The 27,997-nt window shown below is 49.2% G+C and overlaps 1 protein-coding gene across 2 annotated transcripts in view; it reads left to right on the top strand.

The window, feature by feature from the left end:
• Positions 1–463: 463 nt before the first annotated feature.
• TCF7L1 (transcription factor 7 like 1) overlaps positions 464–27,997 on the top strand; it is a 154,322-nt gene continuing 126,788 nt past the window's right edge. The window contains exons 1-3 of one of the 2 annotated variants that reach the window (XM_082743472.1): positions 464–742; positions 826–889; positions 1,106–1,233. In XM_082743472.1, coding sequence (XP_082599598.1) covers positions 497–742; positions 826–889; positions 1,106–1,233 — 438 coding nt within the window. In that variant the 5' untranslated portion in view covers positions 464–496. The remainder of the gene's footprint in view (positions 743–825; positions 890–1,105; positions 1,234–27,997) is intronic. The other variant, XM_082743473.1, reaches the window with a different exon arrangement.

Genomic DNA, 27,997 nt, shown 5'->3' with positions numbered 1-27,997 from the left:
GCGGGGAGGCGCAGCCCCCGGAAGGTGTGAGTGAGCGGTGTGCGAGTGTGAATGCAAGTGAGTGTGTGCGCGCCGGAGCTCTCCGGGTTCCGCGAGGCGCGCGGGTGTCAGCTTGCAGCCGGGGCTCCTCCCTCCGGCCCCCCTGCCCAGGCCGGCGATCCCTCCTTCCTCCGCCGCTCGCCCCTCCCCGGCGGGCCAGGCGCTGGGACGCCCCGGCGGAGCAGGCGGCGGCGGCGGCGACGAGTTGGGGAGCGCTGGGCTGGGCGCTGCCTGAGGGGCCCGAGCCGAGCCGCCCCCGCCCCGGCCCCGCCGCGCCGGCCCGCTTCCCGCGGGGCCACGCCCTGTCAAACTTTGTTGCTGCGGCCGCCGCGGCGGCGAGCCGAGCGGGCCGGCGAGCGGGAGGGAGTGAGGGAGGGGCGGGCGCCGGGCCGGGCCGGGCCGGGCGCGGGCGGCGAGGGGCTCGGAGAGCGGCGGCCCCGGCCCGCGCGGCCCCACCATGCCCCAGCTCGGCGGCGGCGGGGGCGGCGGGGGCGGCGGGGGCGGAGGCGGCGGCTCGGGCGCCGGGGCGGCCGGCGGAGGAGACGACCTCGGGGCGAACGACGAGCTGATCCCCTTCCAAGACGAGGGGGGCGAGGAGCAGGAGCCGAGCAGCGACAGTGCCTCTGCGCAGCGGGACTTGGACGAGGTCAAGTCGTCCCTGGTCAACGAGTCGGAGAACCAGAGCAGCAGCTCGGACTCGGAGGTAAGGAGGCTCCCGCGGCCGACCCTGGGGGACCCCGGCCCCGCGCCCGCTCACCCGCCCTCGCCTTTGTGTCTCCTCCGCAGGCGGAGAGGCGCCCGCAGCCCGCCCGGGACGCCTTCCAGAAGCCGCGGGACTATTTCGCCGAAGGTACGTGTGGGTCGCGGCAGCCCCCAGTCCCGGGCCCCGTTGCGCCCAGCGCGGCAGCTCAGGCCGCCCACGGTTCCCCCGGCCCCGCGACCGTGCCCCTGCTTTCCGCCCCCCCGCGGCCACAGCCGTCCTGGAGCGCGGTCCCCGCCCCGGGTCCCCTGCCGCCTCACTGTCCCGGGGGCCTGGGCCTCACCCCCGCCTCGGTCCTGTCCGCAGTGAGAAGGCCCCAGGACGGCGCGTTCTTTAAGGGCCCCCCGTACCCTGGGTACCCGTTCCTGATGATCCCGGACTTGAGCAGTCCGTACCTCTCCAATGGACCCTTGTCTCCCGGAGGAGCGCGCACGGTGAGTGCCTGTCCGGCCGCGCCGGGGCGGGTGGGAGGCCGGGACGGCGGGATGCGCCCCCCGGCTCGGCGATGGGGTGGGGGATGGGGCCAGCCCGGGAGGATCCCAGGCAGAACATGTTTGCGGAGTTGAACTATTCTGTGGCGGCCGAGCGGTAGGCTGCGCTGGGCAGTGTCTGGATGAAAGTAAAGTTCCAATGTATTTTCCCCTTCTGTTGGGGAGAGGCTTTGGGGTTCACTCCAGGGGGTCTTCCCTGGCCTCCAAAATTTCGTTGCTGGCGGTAAAGGAAAACTTGGGTTTGTGCCGGCTTTTTTTTGGCGCGGGGGGCGGGGGGGCCTCGCTTTCCTTCCTGGAAATCCGTCAGCTTTCCCTGGCGGTTGGGCAGTGGGCCGGGGGAGCTGGGTTGGCGACGTTGCCCCCGACTTCAGTTTCACTGAGCGGCTGCAAGTTGGTTCCTAAGAAACCCAGGATTCGCGGCGGATTATTCACACCCCAGCCCCTGACCCCCAGCCGTGGAGCAGGGGCCTCAACTGTTCTGTGGAGCTTGGGATTTTAAACTCGCCTAGATGATTTGGAGGGTGACCCGAGGCATTCTTCAAGTTGAGGAACTTGGCTTTTTCCCTCTTTGTTGCCGGCTTTTCTCATTTAAAGCGAGCGCTGCGACACTTTAAACCTGTTAATGGGCGCGCATTGTGTGCTGCGCGCTGGCATTTAGAGCCGTGATTAAGCAAATTGACCGGGCCCCAGACGACGTGCAAATGAGGGAGGATTCCATCGCCCCCTCCCTGGCCCTAAATTCGCGCCCCCCGCGTCGCGAGGGGCGCAGCGCTGGGCTGGCAAGGCCTTTGTGTCCCCCGAGCAGCCAACTCACCCCACCCCGGGGCCCACTGCCCAGGTGCTAGGTCCGATGGCGGATATTCGGTGAGCGCCTTCCTCCTGTGACTGTGTGCCAGGCTCTTGCGCGCTGTCCCTTGGGCGCCACGCGCGCCGTGGTGGTTCTCTTTGCTTACCAGTGCCCGCCAGTTAGTTCTTGATTCGGGGGCGGGAGGTGTTGGCGCCTCAGGAGCAGGTCCGACAAATTCACTTTTCGCTTAAGCTGTCCTTAAATAGTAATCATAACTAAAGGGCCGTTTGAGAAATGCCTGGTGGTTAATGGGCGCTGCTTGCTGGCGTGGTAGAGTCGGTGGAGAGCGGAGGCACCGTGGTGGGCTCGGTGGAGGCGCTCTCCTGCCCGGAAGGGTTGTGGGAGTGGAGGTGGGGGGCTCTGACCTGGGGAGAGGGGCGTGGGACCACACACCTTCACCTTTCAAGCCGGGAAGCCCCTGCAGCTTTGTCCCCGCTTTGGAGCACCCCAGGAAGTCCTGAATCTAAGCTGGATATAGGCATCTGACTGGTGCCTTTTCTCATTCATATTGAAAGTGGGTAAAGTAAAAGTTGAGCAAAACAAGCTGCATTGACTTTGTAGGTTTCCATTGATTCCTTTCTCTGTGCACAGGTGTAGCTCGTTTCTGCTAGCTTTGAAAGCTCACTTTTGCTTGGGTCCCTGTCACTTTGTGAGAGATGCTAGCAAAGTCCCATTTTTCCATTTACCATTAGATGTCTGGAAAGTAGAGTCTGGGAGGCATTAAGGTCCATGAGTCAGCACTGATCCAGGTCCTGGTGCAGATAAAGTCACCAGAAATGTCCCAAATATGACCAATCATTTCCCTGGAGCAGGCTATTATTCCCTTACACCCACCTGATTCTCTCTAGGGTGTTTTCATTCTTCCTCTTTGAACGATGGCCCTGACAAGTGCGCCTTCCTCTGTTGCTCCCCACCCCCACCCCGAGAGCCCCAGGGGGATGGTTTTTCTGTTTGTGTCCATTCCCTTCTTTCTGTCAGCATCTTCTACTGTCCTTTGCTCCTTCTTCCACTTTACATGTTCTTTTGCCTAAGAACTTTCATAGGCTGATTCTCGCTGGTACCGGGGATTCCTGATGACTAAATCCAAGCCTGCTGGGGAATTTTGGAGCCCTCCTTGGAGAAGCCAGCCTTTCTCTGCCTGTCTCTGACTGTCCCTGCTCTTTCCTTCAGCTGTTCCCTGCCCAGGCCCATGTCACCGTCTTCCTTTTAAGCCTCCAGGGATGCTTGCATCTCTAGCTGTCAACCTTTCCTAAGGAACTTAGGGTGCCCTGTCCCACTCCCATACATAGGCCTGTCCCCCTGGTGAACTGCCCCGACAGAACTAATTTCAGGTTCCTGTAGTTCCTGTGCCCCTTCTGTGCCCATAATTGTGTTAGGCCTGCCTGGTTATGAAGTTTGTTGGGAACGTTTCCTGCCATTAGATGAGCTCCAGAATCTGCTCCTTTTGACCCTCTCCTTGAACATCATGGGCTTTTAGGAAAGCAAGTGAGGAAACACTTAAGCACTTGATTGTCTGGACGGTAAGGTTGAGATGATGCTTTTCCTGTGGGTGATTATATTGTGATTAAAGGTTTCTCGCAGTGGGCAAACTGTAGGTGCAGACAAAGTGGCCCTCGGTTGGGGTCCAGGCCTGGTAAAATGAATGCAGATAGAGGGGATGGGGAGGGAGGGGTGGGGCAGGGCAGGGGTGCCTGGAATATATGATCTCTCTCTTGGCATCCCAGGTCTTTTTTTTGTTGTTGTTTTACTACTACATTTCACGACCTTAGGCGTTGGCCCTCTAAAGCCTATGAGTAGTATAAAATTAGGTGACTTCAGTTCTCTGCTGCTCTCATGCTTTCTGGAAAAACCAAGCCACAAGCAAAAGTTGGGATTGGCTAGGATGTTCTCAGGGTGTTAATTGACCCTAGGAATTGCAAGCAGCAGGGCTGCAACACCCTCATCCCCTGGCGTAATTCCTGTGGGCTGACTGGGGGGCGGGGGTGGGGTGGGGAGGCAGCTGGCCGGTCCTGCAATTTGGGCATCTCTTCCCCATGCCTTACCTTTGCCCTGCACTCTGGCTTGGCTGGGAGGCTGGGAAGTGGCCTCTTCCTGAGGCTCTTTAGAGAAGAGGTCCCCTTAGCCTGGGGTGTGTGCCAAGCCTCCCGCCATGATTCATTCTCCTCTGGAGCCCTGGGGACCCCGTGGCCTCTGAAGAGATGAATAAGAGCCACAAACCGCCTTTCGCTCCTTCAGAGCGAAAAGGCTTCATGCGTTTACTAAACCACGTTGGTGTCGTTGACTGGTTTTTCGTGAGGAAAGCGTAAGCCAATGCGGGAGAAAGTGGATGTTGAAAATAGTGTTGAGACTAATAAGGGCCCAGACAAAAATGCTGAATGTGGTTCGGTGACTTAGCTAGGAGCTGGTGGAGAGGCAGTGGACCGTGGCGTGAGTGCTCATTACATTTTGGAAAAGAACGGTTCTAGGTAGAGTTGCCAAGGGAGTCTCTAGTTTTGGGGTCCAATTTCTACATTTAAGAGCTACTATCTTGTAGCTCAAGCGTCATCCGTGGGCACCTTCCTCACACCATCTCCACTCAGGTTTCTGTAGGAAACGTTCTGTTCTCCAGATGTGTGCCTGCTTTCAATCCTTCGTATCCCACCGCTACCCATGGCCAGTCTGGCTAGCATCCTGGATGCGCCTGGTTCCTTCTGACACCAAGAAACCCCAGCAGACATCTTTGTGTGCAGAGGGAGAAATGGTCTGTCTTTAGGAATTGTATGTAGGAGTGAATAAGTAAATCCTTTTCTTTTGGAAGATCAGTATATAAACGTGCTGCTTTTGGTAAAATTTTTTAAAGCCATCTCATCTAAATATAACTTCTGCCCCCCCCCCCCCCATATAACTCAGTGTTTAATGAGAGTTTTTTACATGGAATGAGCTTTTGCAGGGGTCCTGCCTGGGTTGCTGCAGTTTTAGCCTTGGATTTCTGGGGTGATGGGATGACAACGGGTAACTCTCTGTGGAGGGAGCTGGAACGCTGTCTTTTTCCTTTGGGTAGGTGGGTGGATCGGGTGGGGAATGCCTGACTTGCTTTACTTTTGGAAAGTTCTAGGTTGGAATACTACTCATTCATCTCACTTCTTGGGATTCTGGAGGAGAAAGTAGGCTAGGTTACAAACAGAAATCTAACCTTGAACAGAGTGTTCCTGCCTTTACAGTGAGGTGCAGTATTACCGCCCCCAGAAATTGTGACCTGAAAAATAATTTAAATGGTTAAGTCGTCGGAAGCTGCCTTCAATCCAGATCTATACGGTACAGCTTCCTACTTGCGTTCCAGTTTAAAGTCAACTTTACATGCCAAACTGGGGAGCTTTAGATCGGCACCCTCAAGATGAACTCGGAACTCCTCAAGTTCATCTGATATTTACTGAGGACCTGTCATGGGCAGCAGGAAACAGGATGAAGTCGGCCCAGCTTTGCTCTACAGGGCGTAAAAATTGAGCAGTATGAACATAGACCTCTCTGCGGTCTTGAGAGTCCACAAAACCCAGAGAATTTTCAGAGGAAAGAGAATAAACAAGTTGTTTTGGGCTAGCATGATCAAGGAACACAGGGAGAGGAAGTTGTTTTGAACTAGTCCCTGAGGTGCCTGACTGTCGCGGTCGGTGGAGCATGTGACTCTTGATCCCGAGGTTGTGAGTTCAAGTCCCACACTGAGTGTAGAGATTACTTAAAAATAAAGTCTAGCGGGGGTACCTGGGTGGCTCAGTGGGTTAAGCCTCTGCCTTTGGCTCGGGTCATGATCTCAGGGTCCTGGGATCGAGCCCCATATGAGGCTCTCTGCTCAGCAGGGAGCCTGCTTCCCTTCCTCTCTCTGCCTGCCTCTGCCTGCTTGTGATCTCTGTCAAATAAATAAAATCTTAAAAAAATAAAAATCTAGAAACAATGAACCATCCCTTTAGTCCTTAAAACTCAGTCGTTCTTTAAATCAAAGTGATCCTTGTTAATTATAAAAAATTGAAACAAACAGTACACTCGTCTCCCACCCCAATTAGGAGGTAGAAGCCAGCACTGGGAGAGGAAAGGCCAAAAGTTCAGGGCTGTTTGGGGTAATACAAGTTATTCCATTTGCCTGGAAAGGATGAGGGGCAGGGGAAGCATTTTAAAAGTTCCGCTGGGAAGTGATGTGACTGGTTGGTGTGCTAGATCATAGTGATTGGAGGGAGAGGACCCAGAAGGAGCTATGAGGGTTAGGAAACTCCTGGGGATTGGGGCAGAGGTGAAAAGTGTCCAAGAGTATCTGAATGGAGAGGAAGGATAGGAAGGGAGAGACTGGAATGGTTGCTTGAGTTTCTGCAGAAAGGGGTAGGAAGTGGAGGCAGAAGGTGGCGGATGTCACAGTTAACTCTCTCGAAGCCTCCGTGACCTGGGGGAATGCCTTCTTCTCGGTGGGGCACTGATGTGCCATCTTTGCCTGCCGCATGCTGGACAGATGCTCACACTGGCCATTTGGCAGTAACAGCTCACACAGGCTGTGAGGGGCTTTTGTCTGGAGGAAGTGCTGAGTTTGATCGGACACGCATGGGGTCTGAGGGGATGATGATGAGTGGATAGTTGATATCGCAGCAACTGGGTGATGCAAGAAGGGACAGGATGCTCAGAGCAGAGAAAGAAGTCGCTGAGGCAGCATGGAAAGGAGTCTCACCAAGGTAAGAGGTGTACCTAGATCCTGTGACATTCTCGAAGCTGGTCCTCCGTGTCAGATGCCATGAAGAAAAGACGAGAAGATGGCGGCGTGAAGAGGAGCTTTGGGAATGTAGCAATTAGGAAGTTATTGGTGTCCAGTGAGAGAAGTAATCCAGGCAAGTGAGGGTGATAAAGATAGGGAGAGATATTGGCTCAGCACTTCCCAGCTGCGTGCCCAGGCGCTGTGCTGTGGACTGGCCCCAGGGAGTGGCCCATCCCTCCTGCAGCCGGAACCCCAGCCCAGACTGGCAGGCAGCCTCCCCTCCTGCCCCCTGTGTACCTTACACATTTCCTGTCCACCATAACCCAGAAGATGTTGAAAACCAGAGTCCGGACAACCTGTTGAAGTTTGGCTGCATTAAGAGGAGGGAAAGAGGAGCCAGGGGCCGTGGAGAAGAGTCTGTCTGGGACGCTGGAGTGGGAGCTTGTTTGTAGGGCAGTAGTGTGGGATGGAAGATGAATGGGGGAGAAGACGGGAGGAAGAAGAGATGGCACTGGAAATGGGAAGAAGGCAGTCTTGTTGTAGTGATGGACGTTCTCCTGATTGTGCAGACTGGCCCTGGAGGTGCAGATGAAGGTGTGGAAGGAAGCGGGGGTGGGGGGGAGGTGGTGGCAGAAAGTGAGGGGCAGTGTATCGGGTGGCTGGATAGTTTTGGTATTCTCAAACCAAGGGCCAGTTGGCTAGGGTAAGGGTCCTGGATGTTTTGGCAGTACAAGCCTGCGCTCCGCATCCCATGAGAAAACCCAAACCTTTTGGGAACCTTTTAGCTCCATGTTAAATAATGAAAGGTTGTTGATTGAGAGCTAGGACACACCTGGGACACCTCGTTTTAATGTCTGCAGCTGGCTGATTTTGAAGGAGGGTAAAGATGGGAATCAAAATACAACTCATTTGCTGTCAGAGGCAGTTACTGGGATGTGATAAATAATTGGGATGGAAAAGGACTGTCCCGCTTAAAAGCATGTAGAAAACTGCCCAAATGGGCTAATCTGATTGTATTTTTGGAGGTTTTTATATGTCCCATGCTTCATTATCTTCTCTCAGACTGGATTGGATTTCAGGGACAATGAAATAAATTGCAGTTTCCAAAACCTTGGCATTCGGGAATAAAGGGAACACAAGGGAAATAAGGGGGGCTCGCCCATTCCTCTCTACATTACGGGCGGCTCAATGAGCAACACTGGGGTGCTGGAGATTTTCTTTATTAGACTCAGAAGGTTTTAGAAACACTCTGAGTTACCTCCATTGACAGATACCTTTAAGGTTCTAAAATAAATTTTGGAATCCTAAATATTTTTGTTATATATATATAGCTTGCAGATCCTCATGGGAAAATGAACAATTAGTTTCGAAATACATTTCAGAGTTTGAGAGTAAACCATAAGAATGTTTTCCTTAACATGGCCCTTTTCAGAAGCTTTTGTGGAAGTGGTAAGGGGTGATAACTAGTTACCTGGAGTCCTCAGGACAGGAAATAAATTCATACTCATACTCCCAGACTGTGCTATAGCATTTTAGAAATCTCAGTGGGGAATTGGCTTCCAGAGTCTCTGCCTCTGCCCCTCCCCCCATGCACATGCTCTCTTTCGTGCTCTCTCTCTCAAATAAACAAATCTTTTTTTTGGTTTTTTGTTTATTTTTTAAAAGATTTTTATTTATTTATTTGACAGAGATCACAAGTAGGCAGAGAGGCAGGCATAGAGAGGGAGGGGGAAGCAGGCTCCCCGCTGAGCAGAGAGCCCAATGTGGGGCTCGATCCCAGGACCCCGGGATCATGACCTGAGCTGAAGGCAGAGGCTTTAACCCACTGAGCCACCCAGGCATCCCTCAAATAAACAGATCTTTAAAAAAAAAAGAAGAAAATATATTTGTTTCATTCAAGAGGAACAAGGCCCCACGTTTTCACCATAGTTGTAGAAAGTAACCATAAAATAAATAGAAACAAAAAATTCCCGAAAGAAGAAACTACAAATAACAACCACATATGTGAAACTAATGTTTAGCCTCCTACGTAGTCGAAACATGCTAATAAGGAAAAAAATGCTAATAAAGAAAAGGATCTCTTTTTTCCCCCTACCAAATTACCAGAGATGTTGTCTTAATATGACTTTTAACTGCTGGCACATGTATGGTAAAGTGGGTGCTCTCATTTGCTGTTCCTGAAGGGTGTGAATAACCCCCCAAGGGCGCCTGGGTGGCTCAGTCTTTGGGTGTCTTCCTTTGGCTCAGGTCATGATCTCAGGGTCCTGGGATCGAGCCCCGCATTAGGCTCCCTGCTTGGTGGGAAGCCTGCTTCTCCCACTCCCCCTGCTTCTGTTCCTTCTCTCATTGTGTGTCTCTCTGTCAAATAAATAAATAAGATCTAAAAAAAAAAAAAAACCTCCACCGCATTTGAAAAGCACCTGGCAATAGCTATTAAAACCTTAATATTTCTTATAGCTTCTGATCTGCTAGGAAGTAGGTACTTGTTATTCTCATTTTGCTGCTGTGCAGGCAGACTAGTAGGGGTCAAGTATCTTGTTCAAGGTCACACCAGTTGTAATTGATGGTGCAGAGATTTCAACTTGGTTGTGAGTTTAAAGTCTAGGTCTTCCCATTCTACCCTTGTGACTGCTCATGTGCCTGATGTAACTAAGTCCTCCTCCCATGGTGAGGACAGCTGACCTTTGTTTCTCAGTTCAGAAATCCTGATGGGAGTTATCAGTTGTGGTGGGGGGTGCGTAGATTTGTCCTGGGAACGCACGTTCCCAAATAAACAGCTGCCAAAGTGAGCGGCTAGGGTTTAAGTTGTTCTAGGAGGACTGTACTCTGGAGGACTTAAATAACCTCTTGTGGGTGACCCCCAGAAGTTCACCACCGCACGTTACCCTCTTTGGAGAAGAAAGTGGTTGTGTACCAACATTAGAACTTTTTTGAACTTGCGGACAGTTTTTCCTTGTTGAAATCGGTAAGGCCTGGGGGGAATACACAAGTGGGTCTCTGGTGTAGAAGAAGGTGGGAGGAGTCAACTTGCTTGCTACCCCTGCAATTTGTATTACAACATCGTTTGGTTAATAAACCAAGCTCTGGTGAACCAAGCGTGCAAATATTCCCTTATTGTTTATTTTATAAAATATCGGATAAATTCATTGCCTTTTTAAAGGTCTCTATGTTCAAAACCAGCCGCGGTCATTTATAACTATTTCAGTAAGTTGACTATTAAATAAATACCAAATATTTACACAGAGAAATATTTTAAGAATTGCAGAGAATTGGGGCGCCTGGGTGGCTCAGTGGGTTAAAGCCTCTGCCTTCAGCTTGGGTCATGATCCCAGGGTCCTGGGATTGAGCCCCACATCTAGCTCTCTACTCAGCAGGGAGCCTGCTTCCCTCCCTCTCTCTAGGCCTGCCTCTGCCTACTTGTGATCACTGTCAAATAAATAAATAAAATCTTAAAAAAAAATTGCAGAGAATGTATTAGTCTCCTCTCTACTCTCCTTTCTGTGTGTGTGGGGGGGCAGTGTGGGTGTAAGATGATTTGAAATTAGGATTCAGCTCATTTGGTGCTTTTTCTTTCACTTCCCTTTCTGAAAACAATAGCATGGTGGAAAGATGAACAGGAGGGCCTTCTGAGTATGGTTGATAGAAGTTGGGGAGACACTTGGGGTCCTAGCTAAGCCCTTCTGGAGATCTGGGTATTATAAGACACTAAATCTTGGGGCGCCTGGGTGGCTCAGTGGGTTAAGCAGCTGCCTTCGGCTCGGGTCGTGGTCTCAGAGTCCTGGGATCGAGTCCCGCATCGGGCTCTCTCCTCGGCAGAGAGCCTGCTTCCCTCTCTCTCTCTCTGGCTGCCTCTCCGTCTACTTGTGATTTCTCTCTGTCAAATTAATAAATAAAATCTTTAAAAAAAAAAAAAAAGACACTAAATCTTAGTGAGATAAATGTCTTATACCTCATACAGTGAATGGGGCCATTATTTGTAGGAACGTCTGTCAAAAAAACATGCAGAAAACAGAAAAAATAAATGAGAGATAGTAAACCTATGATTAAAAGTATAGCTGGACCTAGGGACATCTGGCTGGCTCAGTGAAACATTTGACTCAGGGTCTTGAGTTCAAGTCCCATGTTGGGCTTAGAGCTTTATTTATTTATTTGTTTAAGAGGCAGACAGAGCACAAGCAGGGGAGGGGCAGAGGGAGGGGGAGAAGTAGACTCTCCACTGAGCAGGGAACCTGTTGTGGGGCTTGATCCCAGGACCCCAGGATCATAACCTAACTGAAGGCAGAGGCTTAACCAGTGGAGCCAGCCAGGTATCCCCGAAGCTTACTTTAAAAAAAAAAAAAAAAGAAAGAAAGAAAGATGGATCTAACAATGAGGAAGAAGTAGGAATAAGTAGGAATAAAGTGGTGGTATGGAAAGCTGATCAGTTTACAAGTTCAGATTTGTTGACAGTAGTGATTTCTGGTGTTTCGGACTATATTTTTCTCCATAAATTTCAAAAAGTCTGGATTGGGGTTGCTAAGGTCAGATGGTTGTGTGCCACCTACCTGCTAGGGGTGGTCCTCCCTGAGATTCTTCTGCAGGGACCTTGCCTGGGTACCTTTGGAGCCCTCCAAGCTAGAAGGGAACATCCAGCCCACCCCACCCGTGAGCAGCAGAAGCTCAGGGAGATTGTGAGCTTGCCCAGGAGCCAACAGTTAGGAAGGATGGAAACAGGACTAGGGCTCGGTTCCATCATCAGGCTTTATTACTCTCTCTCCACTACTTGGGGGGTCTACAGTGAGCCTTGTAGTGCCACAAAGGAAGTATGCCTCAAAATACTTACTTATTTTATTAAATCCTAACACCTGATGCATGATAAGTGACTCCCAGACATTTGTTGAATGTTGACAGCATGAATATTTATTTAAACATCAGCATTTTAAAAAATAGCCTGTAGGCACCTGCAGTGTTCTTGGGGCACTGTGTGTTACTGTTTACAACTCTTACCACATTGAATGCCTGCACGTCTGGTCTCATAATCTGTCTTATCCCGGAGGAAGCTGAGACAGAGCTAAGTGAGGGGCCCTCAGTTCCCTTTCTGGAATGTGTTGGAGCCATCATTCCAGCCACAGTGCTAGCCTCCCCCTCTGCTGAGCATTGACCACCAAATTCATGTGAAAATGCCCTTTGGAAATAATGTGTACAAGTTAAAAGAGGAGTGAGGAGTAACATGTCTGTATTTATTCATTTTGGTGGCATTTCCAGCCCTTTCCCTTAGGGGCACTTTTAATCCCTGCTTCTGCCTGGGACAGTCAGTGTCCCAGCTTCAGTGTCTGGTCTCTTGACAGTTTCAGAGACAGTGTTCATTGTTGTCTCTTTCTTTGCTTTTCTGTGCTCTGTGGCTCTGTATAATCTGTTCCCTCCAATTTCCCTTGTGTTTTTCTTCTCACATCTTGAAGTGGTGAACTTGTTTCTTTAGATACCATGATACAAAATATTGTCAGGTGCATCTGTTGACTCGGTCTGTTGCCTGCTTCCTACTTCCGGCCAAGTCCTACTTCTTGTGTACGTGTGAATATTCTTCTCTTTTCTTTGTTTTAAGATTTTCTTTTCATTTTTTTTTTAAGATTTTTTATTTGTTTATTTGACAGAGAGAGATCACAAGTAGGCAGAGAGGCAGGCAGAGAGAGAGAGGAGGAAGCAGGCCCCCTGCTGAGCAGAGAGCCCAATGCGGGACTCGATCCCAGGACCCTGAGATCATGACCTGAGCCGAAGGCAGCGGCTTAACCCACTGAGCCACCTAGGCGCCCTAAGATTTTATTTTCAAGCAGTCTCTACATCCAACCTGGGGCTTGAACCCAGAAAGGAGTCACATGCTCCACCAACCGAGTCAGCCAGGTCCCCCAGAATATTACTTTCTTTCTTTTTTAAAAAAAGATTTTATTTGTTTATTTATTGAGGGGGAGAGAGCACAAGTGGATGGAAGGGCAGAGTGAGAAACAGACTCCCCAGTGAGCAGGGGCTGGATCCCAGGACCATCTGAGCGGCAGGCAGGCAGACGCTTAATCAGATGCTTTAACGGACTGAGCCACCCAGGTGCCCTGAATATTATTTTCTAGGTAAATTGGGTATAGTCTTTGCTTATCAATTATATTATCTATTTATCTATTTTTTAGGAAGGTCCCAGAGCAGGGAGGTAGAATATTAGAGTAGGAGTGTTAAAGATATGTGACATGAAAACACTTTTTTACAACATAATCTTTTCTGTGATAAAATGCTTGTCAGGGAGGGAGACTGTGGTACTGAATTCTGGAGTGGGAAATGGGTCATGATGGCAAGGCTCTCACAAGGAGAGTTAACACAGGGAGGGGCTAGGATGGTGAGAACAACTGGAGTTTGGGAGAGCCCCCCCTTAAGAGCTCTTGTGTTTGCTTGGCATTGAAGGAGGAGAGAGGAGTTGGGTGTGGTGAGTGTCCCAAGGCCTGAGGGATAGAGGAGCAGACCCTGCCAACGGGCCACTCCTTTCCCTTGGGGAGGCAGTATGGCTAAAGGGGTCTGGGACTTGAGTTTGGCCACAGTTGACGTCCCCTTGAAGCCCAGTCCAGCCCTGGTCTGGCTCTGTGCTCCCGTATCCTAGGGTGCTGTTTGGCAAAATGGGGACAATGGTGTATTTGAAGGTTACTGAATTAACATTTTGGCTGTGAATAGACTGCATTTCAAAACCAGGATTTGGGACGCCTGGGTGGCTCATTTGGTTGGGCAACTATCTTTGGCTCAGGTCATGATCCCAGGGTCCTGGGATGGAGTCCGGCATTGGGCTCTGCTCAGCAGGCAGCCTGCTTCTCCCTCTGCCTCTGCCTGCCACTCCCCTGCTTGTGTGCTCTCTCTCTGACAAATAAAGATATAAAACTTAGAAAAACAAACCAGGATTTGCGCAAGACTAAAACTAAATGCATCATAGAATGAATCTCTGGGATATAAAAAGAAATGAGTAATGTCATCCAGATAATTTGTAGTATTATTACAACTTTATTAAGATGTTTGGTGACCAAAAATTTTAACCAATATCTTTTTTTTTTTTTTAAGATTTTATTTATTTATTTGACAGAGAGAAATCACAAGTAGATGGAGAGGCAGGCAGAGAGAGAGAGAGGGAAGCAGGCTCCCCGCTGAGCAGGGAGCCCGATGCGGGATTCTATCCCAGGACCCCGAGATCACGACTCGAGCTGAAGGCAGCGGCTCAACCCACTGAGCCACCCAGGCACCCCAACCAATATCTTTTTTTTAAGATTTTATTTATTTATTAGACAGAGATCACAAGTAGGCAGAGAGGCAAGCAGAGAGCGAGAGGAGGAAGCGGGTTCCCCTCTGAGCAGAGAACCCAGTGTGGGGCTCCATTCCAGGACCCTAAGATCATGACCCAAGCCGAAGGCAGAGGCTTAACCCACTGAGCCACCTGGATGCCCCTTAACCAATATCTTAATAAGTGGAAGTTTTCCTACAGTGTTTTAAAATATCTTTATAAGAAATGATTAAATGGTATAGTCATAGGGGGACCAGAAATGCTTCAGCAAAAGTAATTAGCACATCATTTTTCAGTTCTTAGTGCAGATTATGAATTTATATGGTTATCAATTCACCTTTGGAAAGAGTTACATATCACTATAACAGAATTGCCAGTTTGTGTGAATTCTTAATCAAATAGCTCTCAACAGAATGACATATATACTGTTAGTTCATGTTAGTTTTAACTTTTTAAAATAGTTTCAGATACAGAGAAAGTACAAAATAGTACAAAGAATTCCCACGTATTTTCCTCTAGATTTCCCCAAATGTTATTATTTGCTATATTCTTTTTATCTTTCTGTTTTTCTGTAACTTTTATTTCTGATCCATTTGAAAGTAAGTTGCAAATACAGTGCTCCCTTACTCCTGGATAATTTCACAGGTATGTTCTAACACCAGAGACAATCATCTCAATGTGGTTATCAAATCAGGACATTAACATAGGCCTATTGTCTCATCTGAAGACCTTATCAGTTGTTGCTACTTTTCTTTAAACTGTCTTTTGTAGCAGAAGAAAACATTTAAAAGAATTTGGGGGGCACCTGACTGGCTTAACCCAGGGAGCATTTGACTCTTGATCTCAGGGTTGTGAATTCAAGCCCTACATTGGTTGTAGATACAACCTAAAAATAAAATCTTCAAAAAAAAAAAAAAAAACGGGGGGAGGTGTCCAGGATGAGCCAAGTCATGTGTTACACTTGGTTGTGTCTGTTTAGCCTTCTTCAGTCTAGAACAGCTCTTTTGTCTTGTGTCTCTTGAATTCCCCACTTTTGAAGACTCTAAGCCATTTATTTTGTAGAGGAACTTTGAATTCTGCTTTTTTCCCCAGATGTTTCGTCATGAATAGATTCAGGTTCTCTGTTGCTACCGGGTTCTCTTCTCAGCAGGCACCATCTATTTTCCCCCGCTACAGTTGATGTTAATTTTGATCACTTGGTAAAAATGGTGTCTGCCAGGTTCCTCCGAGGAAGTTACTATTTTTCCTCTTTGTAATTAGTGTCTTGTGGGAAGATACTTTGTGACTACATAAATAACCTGTTTCTCATCAAACTTTTTTCCGCTGTTTAGTATCCACTGATGTTTCTTACCAGAAACAGTTATTACTCTGCAGTGGCCAAATTGATGGTCACATTTTGAAGAGTTTCGTCTTACTTATAAGACAAAGAACAAGATCTTTTTGGTCCATGGGGGATGATGAAAAAAATGAGTATTGGGTTGTTGTTGTTGTTGTTGTTTATGAGAGTTTCCTCTTTTCATGGTTTTTTTCATCTTTATTATGCTTGGATCATAGGTGATTTATCAAGAAAGTGTGGTACATGATTTTGAAATCTTATGAAATATTGAGGTAGCAAACTTGGCATTTGGCTCTGTACTCTCCAGAGAATGTAAAGAACTTCCTACTTAAGTTTTTAGGTTTTTATCTGATGATTCCTGTGGAGTTTTTCAGTCTGGATTTTGTTAAATGCAACCCTATGATGTCCTGTAACATGTTTTTCTGTCCCTTGTAGTTTCTGACAATTGTTAGCTGGATTTAGATGCTTTTCTTTCCTTTTTTCTTTTCTTTCTTTCTTTTTTTTAATTTGAAAATCTATTTGTCTTTATTTATTTATTTTTAAGATTTTAGTTTATTTGAGAGAGAACATGAGGGAACATTAGCAGGGGGAACAGCAGGGAGAGAGAGAAGCAGACTCCCTGCTGAGCAGGGAGCCTGATGCGGGGCTTGATCCCGGGACTCTGAGATCATGACCTGAGCCCAAGGCAGATGCTTAACTGACTGAGCCACCCAGGGATCCCTCTGTTTGGCTTTATTAAGTGACTTATGATTCAGGCAACATCCCATACAGCAGGTAGGGGGAGTCCCCTGAATTTAGATTCATGATCAAGCTTCAGGGTTCTCTCTCTCTCTTTTTCTCTCTCCTTTTTAATATATTTTTCAAAGTCTTTTTCATAGATGGGGGTCCTTATTTTACGAAACACTTAAGGTCTGGTTGTCTGTGAAATTCGCAGCCACTGATGGCCATCACCTCCTTAGCAGTTTCAAAATGGTGGTAGTCTGTGTCGTTTCTTCTTCACCTATCAGCTACATTTTTTTAAAAGATGCATTGATGTATTTTAGAAAGAGCATGAATGTACATGAGTGGGGAGAGGGGCAGAGGGAGAGGGAGACAGTCCTCAAGCAGATTCCGCACTGAGTGCAGAGCATAGTGTGGGGCTGAGTCCTAGAGCTTGAGACCCTAAGATCATGACCTGAGCTGAAATTCAGAGTCAGATGCTTAACTGACAGAGCCACCCAGGTGCCCCTCATCTATGCTACTTAAAAATACACACACACACACACACACACACACATTTATTTATTTGGCAGAGTGAGAGATCACAAGCAGTGGGGAGGGGTAGAGGGAGAAGCAGATTCCCCCCACCCCCTGCTCCCCAGCAGGGATCCCGATGTGGGACCCGATCTCAGGACCCTGGGATCATGACCTGAGCAGAAGGCAGGCACCCAACGGACTGAGCCACCCAGGTGTCCTAGTATTATTCTAACTGATACTCCCAGTTGTTCTATCTTTAGCTGGTAGAATCCTCTTCCCCTTGGCTCCTGAGTCCTTTGGACACGATCCCAGTGGTCTTTGATGGTTCCTTGCTTCCTGTTATGGGAGGACATTCCAGATTCATCTTGTGCTTTCCCCCTTCCCAGATCAGCTATTTCTAGAAGGAGCTCTGATTCCTTTTAGTGAAAAATGTTATTTAGAGACCACAGTCTGAATGCTGAGGGTGCATATATAGTTTCTAAGGTTACTCTATTTAATGTTATGAGCACACCACTCGTTTCTATAGAGTTTAGAAGTAGAATATAGTATGCCTATTGTAATTTAAAAACATTGATAAACACTTGCGCAAAAAGTATGTACTGTTCTCCTTTTTAATGTACTCTTAATATTAGTAATGCAGGTAATTAGTCCTATTTAAGAATTGTGGTTGTACATTGTAATTGTTTTCTGTATGAGATTAATGTTTCATGCTTATATTGTATTCTTCTAATAAAAAATAACATACTTCTGCCAACTAATAACATTTCAAGAAGTAAAGCTCGTAAGGAGATCTCCCCTAAACTTTACATGTAGAATCTGCCTGGGGACATCTGGGTGGCTCAGGTCATGATCCCAGGGTTTTGGGACTGAGCCCCTCATCAGGTTCCTTGCTCAGTGGGGAACTCCCTGCCTGCTGCTCCCCCAGCTTGTGCTCACTCGTGCTTTTGCTCTCTGTCTCTGACAAATAAATAAATCTTTAAAGAAAAAGAATCCTTCCCTGTTTTTGAAGGGACATGTTCAGATAATGATGATGAATTCAGACAAACTTCATTTCCTTATTTCTCACATTGTTACACTAATTAAATATGTTGGTCATCCCTGTGGCTATATGATCATTAACCAAGCAGAAATTCAGGCCTTCTGAAGGTTGAAGCTGGAGTCGAAGAACAGATTTCCATTGGCTGTTGAGACCAAGGCCGTATTTTGTTATATTCCTAGGACCTACCTCATAGTTGCAAAGATGAAATAAGGTTGTATGCAAGCATGGAGAACATTGTCTGGGACCTACAGTAAGGGCTTCGTTAAGGCAAACTCATTATCAGCATTGGCAGTCCTGGGTTTTCAGGACCTCCCAGCCTTTGTAAAATTTAGTCTTTATACTGAACCATTCTCTGGGCACTTACTGATAATCAGTTTTGGATTGCAAGGACCCTGGCTGCCATCTGTCCCTTTTGATCACTGTCACTCCTGGCACAGTACTTTATACACAAAATCTGCACATGTGTATTTGTTATTTATTTACATTTCCTTCTTTATGCATCTTATATAATAAACATCAACATCTGTCTTCCTTCTGGGCATTGTAGGCTAACAAGGGGAGTCATTGTTCACTTCTGGTATCTTTCAGGGTTTAATCTTTGGTAACTTGATCATTGGTGGTGATCTTTTTTTCCTTTTTTTAAACTTTTTTTTTTTTAAAGATTTTATTTATTTATTTGACAGAGAGAGAGATCACAAGTAGGCAGAGAGGAAGGCAGGGTGGTGGGGGAGCAGGCTCCCTGCTGAGCAGAGAGCCTGATGCGGGACTCGATCCCAGGACCCTGAGATCATGACCTGAGCCGAAGGCAGAGGCTTAACTCACTGAGCCACCCAGGTGCCCCTTAACTTTTTTTTTTTTAAACAGGTTTTTCTTTCTCTCTTTTTTTGAAGAATTTATTTGGGAGAGAGAGTGCATGAGAGAGAGAGAGAGTACAAGCACACAAGCAGGGGGCAGGGGGAGAGGAAGATGGAGACGCCTTGCTGAGCAGGGAGCCTGATGTGGGGCTCGATCCCAGGACCCTAATATTATGACTGAGCCAGAGGCAGGTATTTAACCGACTAAGCCACCGGGTGCCCCTTTGGATGGTTTTCTCAGTTCATCCCAGTATTGAGGCTGTGCGTACATCTTTTTTTGGTGGGGAAGGGGAAAAGGGAGAGGGAAGAGAGAAAAGTCGTAAGCAGGTTCCACGCCTAGCTCCAAGGCTAATACTGGCCTCTATTTCACAATCCTGAGATCATGACCTGAGCTGAGATCGAGTCAGACACATAACCAACTGAGCCACCCAGGCGCCCCTAGGCTGTACATAGGTCTTTCCCAAAATGAAGCAAGTGTCTGTGCTGGAGGTAGACCTTTGATTCTGGCCCACTGGTTTGTAGCTGTGGGTTTTCCCTCATCTGTGATACTGGGAGTATGTCAGCAGTTGTGGAAGCCATATGTTTTTATAGGTCTGTGCCAAGGAAAATACTTGAGGATTACATTAGCAACCCCAAGGTATTTTGGCTGTTCTGAGAAGACGCATAGTTTTCCCGTAATATGAACAAGAGCTTTTGTTTCATACGGAAGGTTCTTGTAGGCTACAAGAACAATAATGCCTCTCTCAGCATTTCCCAGAGTAACATCCTTGGGATGTTATTGGGTGGGACAGGACTTGGGGGGCCGTTAACACACCAGTGTGTACCAGGAATCTCTTACAGGGGAGGAGGGCATTGTGCAGGATTCCTCCGGCCCTGTGTTTGGAATACTACCCCCACCCCAAAACCTGCCCCCCCTCCCCCACCCTCCACCCCCACGCCCAGCTTACTGCCCCCTTCCCACTCTCCGCCTCCCAGCCTCAGATGTGGTTCCTCCTTCCCTGTATGTGGACTCCCTTTACTGTTGGGAAAGAGGTGGCCTGGTCTCTGGATACCTGTCCCTGGAGCCTCAACTTACTTACCCCACTCAGGGAGTGGGGCTCTTATGCTCTCTATTGTCTTTATAGCACCAGGCATCCAGAAGGCCCTTGATAAGTATTTGTTGGAGGAATGAAGGAACCACAGGATGTTTTCTTTCTAAGTGGCATCTCATAGAACTGGTATTCCCCAGAACTCTCTGGGAACAGTGGTTGGGTCTGGGCTACCATTCTACTACTTGTCAGAGTGACTAGGACCCTGTAGCTCTTCCTAGTTCTATGTAATTTCCTCCATGCTTCCAGCTAGCAGGGAACTGTCCGTGTAGTTAGTAACTTGTCTCCGTGGCACATAAGTAATCGGTCGGGATTAGAGCCTTGGTTTCCTGAGGCCTGTCTTAGGGCCCATTCCCCCAGCGCTAGGGACATACATAGGGACTAGTGTTGCAGATTGTTAGGGGAGGGAGAAATCAGATGCCCCTTTGTACACTAATTCATGCAAGCAGAACAAAGGTCCAGCTTGGTTTTCAAGTTCAAGTTGGCTTATACGTGGTCGTGGGTGAAGATTATGATCTTGGGAAAATTAAAAAACAAATGTTAAATAAGTCATAATAAGGTAGAAAGGGAGTTCAGGATTTTCATTTTTAAGCACTTTGGGTGTAAACAGACTTCTTAAGGCAGACATTCACTTCCTCCTCCACTTAACCTCTGTCTTCCGTCTTTATGACTACTGTTCATTTTTACTTAGATTAGCAAGTGGGTAGGTGTGTACACATGGTCTTGTGTCCATGGATACACAAGCCTTGGCTACCAAGCCCCTAGCTCTTCTGAATGGGGAAAATAGAAGTTTCCTCAAATCCGCTAACACATTAAGTCCAAGGCAAGCTGCCCTCTTCCTTAAGAATAACCCACAGCTGCCCACTGCCCTGAGGCGGCCTCCGTTTCCTCAGGGATCTCTCAAGGTGAGTGTGCAGGGACGCAGCACACAGAACCCCCTGTGTTCTTCTCCACCAGGCCGAGTTTCTGAGCACACTCTTGACTAGGCCTGGGGAGCGTGGCCTGGCAAGTTTTCGCACTAAATGGGACCCTGTATGTGCAGGCCAAAATAAGTCTGCAGGCGGTTTTTACGAGCACAGTAACTGTTTCACAGATGGAAAGACGCTTCGGAGTACTGTGTGTGTTTGTGGTCTCAGTCCCTGCAAAGTTGCCTCGCGCACACGGCGAGGACTGTACCTGGAGCGGTGGATTTCCTCCGTTCTCACCCTGCTTACCTCTTCCCTCTCAAAGTGGGCGGCCTGTTATTCCGTGTGCACGTGCGTGTGCGTGTAGATGACTCGTTCTCAGCTGGGGCCATTTTGCCCCCCAGGGGACAACTGGCAAGGTCTGGAGACATTTTCCGTTGTTCCGACGAGGGGGAGAGCTATTACCATCTAGCAGGTAGAGGCTGGAAATGCTGCTAAACACGGCAAAACGTAGAGGATGGATGGTTCCTCGCAACAGAAGATTTGGTCGCTCCAATGTCTGTTGTGCGGCAGTGGAGAAACCCTGGTGTGCAGACACATGTTGTGTACACCTGTGAAATAAACCGTGTGGGTGTGTGGGTGTGTTTTTTAAGAAGGGACCTTGGAGAGGCAGTTTACATTTTTTTTTAAGATTTTATTTATTTATTTGACAAAAAGAGATCACAAGTAGGCAGAGAGGTAGGCAGAGAGGGAGAGAGGGAAGCAGGATCCCTGCTGAGCAGAGGGCCCAGTGCGGGGCTCCATCCCAGGACCCTGAGATCATGATCTGAGCTGAAGGCAGAGGCTTAACCCGCTGAGCCATCCAGGCACCCTGCAGTTTGGATTTTAGTTATGGTGGAAAGACACCGGGGTGGAGAGAGTTGCTCATTTCATGGAGCTAGCGAGAGACAGCAGGACTGGTCCTGGAGTCCCTCGTCTGTCTGAATAGCGCTTTGTGTAGTGATGACAATCTTATTCTTTGAGTGTTCTCTGTGTCCCAGAGAAGTATCGCATACATTGACTCATTCAGTTCTCCAAAGGACCCGATGGGTACTGTGGTTTTTTCCGGCTTCATTCTAGAGGGAACCAAACTTGTCTGAGGCCACCTAGCGTTCCAGGGGCAGGGACTGGCAGAGAACCCAGATCTGTCCCTCTGCTATGAAGTGGCACCACCTCCCTCCCGCTGGGCCACCTGGAGGGCTTGCCTGAGCTTGAGGGACGAGGTCTGAGCCGTGAAGACTGGGTGACCCTGACCTGGGGAGTTCCTTCTAGGAGTTGCATTTTAAAGCTGCTGTTTGGGAAGGGTCAGTACTGCCAGAGCTTTGTCTCTAAGAAACCCTGAGCTGTAGAACCCGCTGGCTGAGAAGGCCTCTGGCTGGAGAGCAGGAATGCCAGCCTGGAGCCGGGCAGGGGAGGGCAGGTTGGGAGAGACCCTGACCGGTTTTCCCACCTTCCCCTCCTTTCTCCCTGCTCAGGGGAGGTCCTGGGGTCAGTGGGCCGCGAGGGGCAGTTAGTGGTAATTCCTCATCATTTGTGTAGACAAGGAGCCTGGCTTTGGAAGTGTCTCTTGGGATGAGAGACTGGGGGACTCTTGTCAGAGTGCTGCATGGAAGACCAAGAGGAAAGCAGGCATTTTGTGGGGAGGAAGGAAGATACGGAGCCAGACTTCTAGGGAGGTCAGCATCAACCACTCCCCCGTATCCGTGAGGCACCGGCTGCCCAGCCATGTAACGCGCTGGGACAGGAGATGGGGCAGTGGCTGGGAGCAGCCACCCAGGAACTGACCAGTGGACAGACTTCCTTCTCCTTTGTTCCCTCTGCCATGGGTGCTCTAGACCTAGGCCACTGCTCCCTTCTGGGACCACTCTATGCTCTGGGTTTAGTGTCCCAAAGACCATCCAAGTGGAAACCTAGCTAGAGCTCCAAGATCCAAACTTGCCCATGGGCTGTTTTTGCACTTCATAGATGTATTTTGTTGTGAGGAGGTGCGAGCCTGTTTAAAAATAATTTCTGACCAAACCTTTTGCTGAGAGGTTTGGGGGCGGAGAGAAAACCCACCTTGGAGGCCTTAAGAAAAATCACTGTGTTTTAAGTTGCCAAAAGTATTGTTGCTTGGGCCAGAATAGTTCTCAGGGGACCATAGTTTTCCTATCTCCTTTTGGGGGGGGGGAATTCCAGGGCTTTCTCTTACCGCTGTATCTTTTCTCTGCATGGGGTGCTTGAATAAAATGTCGCTGTGCCTCTCTCTGTAAGTGGATAATTGAGCAGAATCGCATGCTAATTTATCTCTCAGCCAGCCCTGCGGTGAGGCCTGGTTCTTTGGAGGTGGTCCAAAACCAGACAGCCGCAGCTCACCTGCTGAAGGGCCCCCGTCACCAAGGTAGGCCCAAACCCCCAGCACGCCGCACTGTCAGGAGGGTGTGCTCCGTCCCCACAAAGCTCTCTGTTGCCGGAGAACCGCGCCTTTAAATCTGACTGCGTTTCCATCCCCGCTACAGACCGTCTTCCCTCAGGCCAGTTTCTGTCTCGGCCTTGGCTCTGAGGATGTGGGAGCACAATCGGGCTTTGTGGCAGGAGGCTTCGTGGAGCTGGGGAAAGTGGGATTCGGCCTTGTATAAATAAAGAACAGCAAGGAGCTTCAGGAAGAGGGGATTCCTGGAATGAGAGAGACTGGCGCTCGAGACAGGAAACTCTTCCTGGGGTTTCTGCAGCCTCTGCAGCTTCTCTGAGGCTTGTCCTGCCTGTGGCTTCTGGGTAGCCCTGGAGCCTGGTGTCCTCCTCCTGGAGCCAACCGGACTCCGTAAGTCCCCTGGACCACCTGCTGACCTCCAGGAACCTGGCTTATGCCCCTTTTATCGTCCAAAGAGAGGTGCTTGGCCCTCTGTGAGACTCAGCTGTGTGCTTGGTGTCGGGTTGGCTGTCGGCTGCCCTGTCTTTCTCAGGAACCAGCTGGGCAGACAGATACCTGCCCTGCTTGGCTTTTCTTTACTCTTTGCATTTTGGTCAGGGATGTCCGCTCCAGAAGGAGCCCTGGAGACAAGGAGGGCATACCTGGCTGCCTGTGCTTGGGGACACCTGGTACTGTAGGAAGGGAGGCTTAAGCATTCCTTCTGTTTGCCATAGAACTGCCTGAATTCTGGCTGGTTTCTTTTTTTTTTTTTTTCTTTTAGTTAAAAAGAATTTTTCCTTTTTTTTTAGTAGTTGCTACACCCAATGTGGGGCTGGAACCCACAATCCCAAGATCAAGAGTTTCACATTCTTCTGACCGAGGCAGCCAGGAACCCCTGTCTGGCTGGTTTAAGTGAAGGCCTTTTGACATCAGAGGTGGGAGAAGCCCGGAAGAAATTAAAGCTCATATTTAGGCCTTCTTGGCCCAAGGCTTTGATAAAGGGGGTGCTTAAGGAGAAGGGCTACATCTGGTCTTCCCTGTCGAGGCAGGTCTGGTCTTAGAGCGTCCTGCTGGCCGTGTGGCCTCAACAGCTTCCTGCCATGCCCCTACCAGTTTCCTTCTGCCCCTTATCAGGTCCTTCCTGGCTCAGTTTCTCCATCTGCTGCTTAGGGGCCCAGTTTCCTCCCAAAGTGTCTCCTCCCTGGTGGGCTCAGCTCACTCCTCTTCCCATGTGCTTGGACTGATGGTCACTTGGTTCTTCGAGTATCAGAGCCCACTGCTCGCAGAGAGTGTTCCGGAACGTGTACACATGCCCAGCTGGAGTCCTGGGACACTGTCACATGAGGGATGAAGGGCGCCAGCTGCGTGTCCTATCTTCCGCCAACTCTTTCCTACCTCTGCCGAAAGTTTGTGTTTTGTTTTCTTTTCAAATGGAAAAAAAAAATAATATACAGGAAGAGTGATTCTCTGGTATATAGTTGTATGAATTTTGTTTAAAGATTTTATTTATGTGTTTGAGAGGGAGGGAGAGAGCGCATGTGCACACAGGATGTGCAAGCGCAGGGAGGGGCAGAGGGAGAGGAAGAGAGAATCCCAAGCAGAGTTCCCACTGAGCATGAGCACGGAGCCCAGCTTGCTTGATCTCCCGACCCTGAGATCATGACTGGAGCCGAGTTCGAGAGTCAGACACTCACAGACTGAGCCACCCAGGTGCCCACCGTCTTATGCATTGTAACATACATAGACTAATGCAGCCGCCGGCCGCTACAGCTGCAAACCACTAAAAACTACTCATCCCTTTGGCCCTGGCAACCCCTGTCTCTCTCTACCACTCTTCTCCAGGATGCGTTGGCCATGTTGTGGGCATCTTACCAGGAAATTCACTGGTTTCTGCTGGTGTAAGAAAAACATGAAAATCAAGTCCACTCTCTGGAAAGCATCTCATCTTTCTCTGCCTTTTATTCTGACTGCTCTGAACTCTGCTAGCGCTCCTTCAGTGGGGACACGCCAGTGTTAACCCAGCCTTCCTCCTTCTCACCTGCCTTAGCCGTGTCTACTCATGACATTTTTTATCAGTTCCATCCCTGTTTTCTGGCTTATGGTGAAAACACTTCTCTTAGCCCGGGGCTTCAAAACTATGTGTGATAAGAAGACACAGATGAATTCTAAGTGTAAAGGAATTTTGTCAATAATAATAACCCTAAGCTAGAGACTGCCCAAGAAAGAAAGAGGAGTTTGAAAAAACATGCACAGGAAACTCTAAACAGTGGATTTGAGCCCGCCTTTTGTTTTTGAAGTCTTGGTACATGTTAAGAAAGTCAGGAGTTAATTTTGTTCCAGAAGATCATTTGCAAACATCATCAAGAACCCACAGCTCATTGCTGTTGAATCAGTGTAGGACAGGGTGGTTGTCGAGGTCTGTCTGGCCTCTCCTCGCTGGTGTGGGAGAATTAGGACGACCTGTGAACCATCAGCACCCAGACAAGAGTGCCCCTGCTGGGCGTGCTTTGGGGAATGTGCCCTTGTCCTTCTAGCAAAGCCTTTACCATCCACTTTGCTTAGAAAAAATCTGCTTCCCCAGCCTACCTGTCCCCCTGAGCACTGTAACAGCTTCGCCCCATGAGAGATTTTTCCTGTTAAACCAAGTGTTGACTTCAGACTGTCCGGGATACGTTGTAGGTGCCCAACATCCTGGTAAATTTTCAGATTCTTAGATAGTTGGGAGGCTTCCATGAACTCTGGGTATTTTTTAGCATACATAAAGTCTATGGAATGGGATTTGGGTGTTTGGTTTCTAGTGCCAGAACTTTAAGTGATTGGCTCTTGTGGGAGGGGCACAGATGTGGGTCTCCTGGTGGGAAGAAGCTGAGCTGTTAGCTAGGGGAGGTGCCCCTCGGTGGGGAGGGGGCATCCCCTGAGCTCCAGGCCCTCAGGGTTGGGGGGCTCGCCCTTCCTGCCTCCTGGCAGCAGATGGTTCCCATCAGAGGAAGGGATTGACTTCTGTGTGCAGAGGATGGCCGCCTGTGGTGGTGGTCTTAGGTCTGGGGAGCCAGCTTAGCACGTGAAGCATGTGGGCCATAACAGGAAGTCCCTGTTTGTGCTCTTGAGCATATTGTGTCCCTGTGCAAGGGTGAGAATGATTTTCCCTACCATGGGCTGAAGGTTGTCGGCTCTTTGGCCAGGTTGGTGTCAAGGTCCTGACCTGAGAGTAGGAGCCGGAGCTGGAAGAGAGCTGGGCCTGGCTGCATCCTTATGGAAACTCAAGCTCCCGATGGCTGGGCTGAGCCAGGGTTGGGACCCAGGGGCTGAGGGTTCCAGGGGGCCGGCCCTACCAGGCAAGCCAGTGGTGGACCACAGGCCTGGCGGACTGCCCTCAGAAACCGAAGTTTGAAGATCACAGCTATGAGAGGCCCCTGAAGGTTAAGAATTCCTGGCCCATCAGAATTCCCTGGAGGCTGCCTCCCCGCCATTTTTTTTTTTTTTAAATGCCTGACCCCTGTGCCCAGAATCTCTCAGTCATGGGACCCTGGCACTTATATGTACTACCTTTAAATGTTGGTGGGTGGCTGGGTTGAGACCCTCCTGCCTTGGGCAGTGGTGGCATCTGCAGGCTGCTCTGTGGCTACAGATGGAACCCAGTCCCAAGAGGAAGGTGGGAGAGGTCAGAGGAAAGTCAGGCATTGCCATACGTACCTCAACCGGGCCACCCCTTGTTACATACCAGATCCCCAAACCAGTGCTTGTCATGTGTGCTTGGTCTCTGCCGAGGTATGGTCTCCTCTGTTTCTAGTCAGACAAAATAATTTCAGTCCATGGATCAAGCCATCCCATGCCCTTTTGTTCTCACAGAAGACATTTCTGGTTTCTTCTCTAACATGATCTCTGAGGGCACTTTCTGTTGCCATGGGGGTGGCTTGTCCCCCCTTTCCCTACCCCTGCATGTCCCTCAGTTGTGGTACTCTTCACTTTAATAGCTGTCAGCTTGTTTCTGGATCATTTTTTGAGTTCCTGGCACGTAGGAACTTACTAACCAAATCTTATTAAATTGATGTTCTAATGAAAGGCATTTTTAACTCCCTTCCCTCTCTGCCACCATCCCCCCTGTTTATCAGGATTACTCCTCCGCTCAGACCCAATAAAGGCCGCCACAGACCGGACCTGTAAGAAACCAGACCCGAGGCCAGCCCCAGCACGCTCCTGAGAACCACTAAGATAAACACAAAATGCACTCTCGCCGAATTCTGAGAAGGAAAGGCCCTCAAAGGTCACAGGGTCCAGTGGCTCTCAACCCTGGCTGCACATTAGAATCATCTGGGGAGCTTTTAAAAAATGTTCCTGCCCCCCCACCCCCCGCCTGAGATTTTGATTCAGTTGGTCTGGGGTGGGGCTCAAGCTTGCGTGGAATTTTCTTAAAGCTCCCCAGGGGCTTCTAATATGCAGCCAAGTTTGTAAACCACTGCTCTAGGCCAAAACTCCTCACAGAATATTTGAATGGAAGGATTACAAAGATCCTGCCTGATGAGGGGATGGCCTCCCAGTAAGTCCTGGGCAGGTGGGAGAGTCCCCATCCTTGCACTCCTGGGTTCCCCAAGCCCCTTCTGTCCTCCAGTCTTACCCTCTGAAAGACTTGGCCTTGGACCATCCCTCCTGCCCAGGGACCAGAAGCAGACTCTGAACAGAATCTAATTTTACATTGATGAGTGGCACCAGAAGGAGACGGGCTCCGAATTAAGATCTCTTGTCCCGGTCCATACATTTGACTTCCTATGTTTCACATGTTGTATTAATTTGTGAGGGCTGCCGTGACAAGACGCCACACGCTGGGTGACTGACCCAATAGAAACGTACTCCCTCCCAGTTCTGGAGCCTTGGAGTCTGAAATCAAGGTGTCTGAAGGGTCTTTTCCCTCCTGGGGCGGTGAGGGGAGGCTGTGCTCAGTCCTCTCTCCTTGGCTCTCAGAGGGTCGGCTCCTCTCTGCGTC

This window comes from Mustela nivalis (genome assembly GCF_964662115.1).
Source record: "Mustela nivalis genome assembly, chromosome: 8".
Lineage (NCBI taxonomy): Eukaryota > Metazoa > Chordata > Mammalia > Carnivora > Mustelidae > Mustela > Mustela nivalis.
Note: the sequence above shows the minus strand (reverse complement) of the source record. Positions and strands in the feature narration are given on the sequence as shown.